This window comes from Alligator sinensis, unplaced genomic scaffold (assembly GCF_000455745.1).
Source record: "Alligator sinensis unplaced genomic scaffold, ASM45574v1 scaffold375_1, whole genome shotgun sequence".
Lineage (NCBI taxonomy): Eukaryota > Metazoa > Chordata > Crocodylia > Alligatoridae > Alligator > Alligator sinensis.
The window spans coordinates 3243959-3248414 of NW_005841928.1; the positions used below are offsets into that span (position 1 = coordinate 3243959).

The following is a 4456-nucleotide window of genomic DNA, read 5'->3' on the forward strand; positions in this document are numbered from 1 at the left end:
GATACACTTTGACTTCTCATGGTAGGCTCAGAGGGGGATTAATAGTTTGCTAACATTTCACCCTCTGCTCCTCATACTTTGAGCTAGAGATTCCCAGCCTGCAGTTTCATACAGAGTAGGTGATAGTGACATTTTTTCTCACTTTATCTCATGGACTGCATGATTACCTGATATGCGCAAAGGAAAAGCTCAGTGATTTGTGGTAGTAAAGGTGTGTTCCCAGAGTTAAGTATGGATGCTGTCTAGTTTAGCATCATTTTTTAAAGTATGACACATTTGGTGTATTCTAAGATGGTGTTTTTGTTTGGATAATCATGTGCAAATTATGTTAGAATTTCCTTAAAGTTTGACATTGTAGGTGAACAAACTTTAATAAATCTTGAAATGAAGGTCTAATGATGACAGCAAAAAAAAAAAATTACCAGGTAGCTAATGAAGGATATTTCTTTACTTAGGAGGAAATCCCTTCCAGTGACAAATTATAGTAGGGAATTTGACATCTAAAAATCACTCTAATAAGCCAAAGGTAATTTTGATCTTTTTTTCAGTGACATAGTACGTTACTGTTTGGTGCTAGCTGTAAAAGATTTCCAAGCCTTTAAAGTACATTAGCCCTTTCCTCACAAAGAGGAAAACCTTAAGGAAAATTAGTACTTGAGTAAACTTAAAAAATAAAGCAATTTTATAACAGAAAAGAAAATGCAGTTCTTTAATAAAACTTTATGAACTATTTTATCGAATCTCTAAAATGCAGCTATTGCAGTGTCTCTAGTTATGTACCCATAAAAAGATACTATGTTACCATTACAGAAGTCGGTCAGATAGGCAGCCTGGCCAAATATTTGGGCTTTGCGCTGTGCATAGAGATTTCTGGAACTTTCTGATGCAAGACTCTAGAGAGAAACAATTTAGCCATTTCTTCCTAGTTTACAAGTATTCAGTCCTGGGTCCAAAGTTGCAGTTCGCGCTAGTCCAGTAGTTTCCAAACTGTGGGTCATGACCCTAAATGGGGTTGCAATATCAGTGAATGGGGGACTGTGGGTTTTGAAGTGAGGGGCCTTGCTGAGGAAATAGGGCCATTAATGGGGTCAGGCTAAAGAAAAGTTTGAGAAGCACCACTCTAGTCCCCAAAATATGTATAAACTGTACTGTACTGTTCCTTTCTAAAAACTGAATAAGCTCCAACAAACAAAAAGTGTAATGGTTAGCTATGAAAAGTGGATAGTAGATCTAGAAAAGCCTGTCTTGTGTTTTGCTGAAATTAGGGTAAATTACTAGTTCTGTATGCTTGACGCACGTGTTCAAGCCCTCAGAACCACACTGTGATAGAATTTGAGAATTATTCAGAAATAGTGGAAGGAGGAGAAAATCTGAAATTTATTAATGGAAACAATGTGTAGTATCTGTGTAACTTGGAAACGGTCAAATTAGCATACTTTCTAAAATGCCCTATTCAAAACTGAAACAAATCATGAGCCATTTTGTTTTGCATAAGTTGTTAGGTGTTTGAAAATAGGTACCTAAGTTACTCATATTAACTATTTAGTCTTTCAACAGTGGTGCTGTGATAAATACAATATGGTTAAATAAGTAAAACTGTTTCTATTTCCTTCAAGTCTAATGCTGAAACTAATAATTTATGTAAAATGAGAAATATATTAAGATTCTCTGAAAAGTCTGAGTAGTCTTACTCAACTGATGATCAGTTATTTTTATCTGGTCTGTTGCATCAACTTATTTTAGTGAACAGCTTCCTTATCCAAACAATATTCCTAATGATTTTAATTTCTGTTTGCACTGCATAGGTGGATTCAGTTTCTTCTTTCGTATCACCAGTGTACTTGGGGAAACTCATATTTAGATTACTGCCTATGTTGTAATTTGATCTGGAGAACTTATTTAGGTGTGAAACAGGAGAAGGAAACAACCTGGTGCTCTCTTAGGCTGTAAATAGATTTGTTCTAGGAGAAAGCCTTTTGTCCCAGGATCCTACCGATCTACAAATCCACTGTCCAGCTTTAAATCCCTCTGAAGTATGTGGGATAAAATGTGCTAGTACTTTCTCTCTGGGCATGGCTGCATGCATCTGTGTAAGGCTATTGCAGGTCATTCCCAGGGCAATCTTTCTAAGCTGTGTGCTCTTGCTGGCGACCTACTGGGAGAGGAACAGCTTGGAAGAGATGTATATAAATGACTGTGCCATGCCTGTTTTAATCTGGGTCAAACCCTGGGGCAGTCAGGGCTACTACCTCAGATGAGATATTCATTTAAAGCCTCAGAACTCAAACTGCTGCTTCTGGTGTGGATGTGTGTGTTAAATTCATTCCATCTTTTTTTCTTGTCAAGTGGTCTGACATTTTACAGGAAAATAACTGAAGGATCGAACATGGAACACCACAAAATACCACAGTTCGGACATCTCCATCTTTGTTACAAAATAAATAAAAGCAACACTCAAAATATATGAGCTACTGTGCCTTGCAGGTTTTCAGCAGTCAGGCATTTATAAACTGGAACAAAGGGTTCCAATCACCGTAGCGATGATTTCTCTATGTGGTTTTATTTTTGTGGATGTAGGGAGAATCCTGGCAATTTTTGGTGGCATAAGAACTACCAAAGAAAAGCTTATTGCAGCCCGAGATATAGAAAAGATGAGGTTGAGGCTTAGTGACTGACAGGCAAAATAGCTTTTGCAGATGTTATGGTACAGTTCTCCTTAGCCAAGCTTTTGTATAGACAGTGCACACAGTCTGCTTTACATATGCTTTCTTTTTATAAAGATGGCTTGACACAGTAAACTCATAAATACGGCATTCTTTAAATGTCTGGAGGCAAATGAAATATACAACTAAAACATGTATTTGTTTCATAAATACTTGTTTGACTCTTCTCTCAACATATAAAAGAAGCCTTACAAACTAAAAGCATGTTGTAGGGACTCAGATCTTGGCCTCTCTTCCTTAGCATCACACCTTTTTCCTTGTCCTATCTTACAGATGATTTTCCTAAGCCACAGATCACTGTCCAGCCAGAAACCCAATCAGCAATCAGAGGTTCCAATTTGAGTTTTGTGTGTTCAGCAGCCAGCAGCAGTGATTCCCCAATGACTTTTGCATGGAAGAAGGACAATGAGTTACTACATGATGCTGAAATGGAGAATTATGCACATCTCCGGGCACAGGGTGGTGAAGTGATGGAGTACACGACCATTCTTCGGCTACGCAATGTTGAATTCAGCAACGAAGGAAAATACCAGTGTGTTATTTCAAATCACTTTGGTTCATCTTACTCTGTCAAAGCCAAGCTTACAGTAAACAGTAAGCACCTTGTTTTCTACTTGTTGAGTTAGGAAAAGACTGATTTTAAAACATGATGCGATGTACAATTTGAGTTCTGCAGTTTTTAGAAAATATAATGAATTGAAATAACATTACCATTCTTGTTGGCTCTATTGTGCTAAACACTTTTAAAAACATAAATAAATAAACCCTCTTCCACAAGGTGTTTCTGTCAAACTAGACAAGACAAAGTGAGAGAGGATATGTTATACTCCCCATTTATGAGAGATAGCAATAGAACTGTTGTATTTAAGTAGTTTAACTGTTACCTGGCAAAGGTCATGCAGGAAGTACATAGCAAAGTTGTGAATCAAGCCCATATTTCCTATGATATGCCTGCACACTGTACCCAGTACTACTAGGGAGGCATATACTTACACCCTGCTCATCCGCTCGTGCTTACCTGCACCAGACCTCTAAATGCAGAACGTAAGCCACTCCCAAGGGAAACCCTGCAGTCACTCGCATGCCTGCTGGAGGGAGATCTTCCAAGAACCTGTGTGAGGCACCCATGCAGCATCCTCAACTGCTGCATTTCGGGGTTCAGTGTGCATGAGCAAGAGTAGCTTGTTAAGTAGCTTGTTGACACAAAACTTTGGGGAGAAGTGGACACACCGGAGGACAGGGAACAACTAGAAGCAGACCTGGACAGGTTGGACATATGGGTACAAAACAACAGAATGCAATTCAACAAGGAGAAATGCAAAGTGCTGCACCTAGGGAGGAAACATGTCCAGCATACCTACTGCCTAGGAAATGACCTGCTGGGTGGCACGGAAGCGGAAAGGGATCTTGGAGTCCTAGTAGACTCCAAGATGAACATGAGTCGTCAGTGTGACGAAGTCATCAGGAAAGCTAATGGCACTTTATCGTGCATTAGCAGATGCATGACAAACAGAACCAAGGAGGTGATAATTCCCCTCTATCGGGCACTGGTCAGACCGCAGTTGGAGTACTGCATGCAATTCTGGGCGCTGCACTTCAAGAGGGATGTGGATAACCTGGAGAGGGTCCAGAGAAGGGCCACTCGTATGGTTAAGGGCTTGCAGGCCAAACCCTATGAGGAGAGACTAGGGCACCTGGACCTCTTCAGCCTCCACAAGAGCAGGGTGAGAGGC

General features: G+C 39.8%; 1 protein-coding gene across 1 annotated transcript in view; it reads left to right on the top strand.

The window, feature by feature from the left end:
- Nucleotides 1-4456, top strand: part of LRIG3 (leucine rich repeats and immunoglobulin like domains 3) — a gene marked incomplete at its 5' end in the record, with an annotated part of 66950 nt that overhangs the window by 48109 nt on the left and 14385 nt on the right. Inside the window, one exon of the mRNA XM_014517871.2 lies at nucleotides 2997-3317. Coding sequence (XP_014373357.2) covers nucleotides 2997-3317 — 321 coding nt within the window. The remainder of the gene's footprint in view (nucleotides 1-2996; nucleotides 3318-4456) is intronic.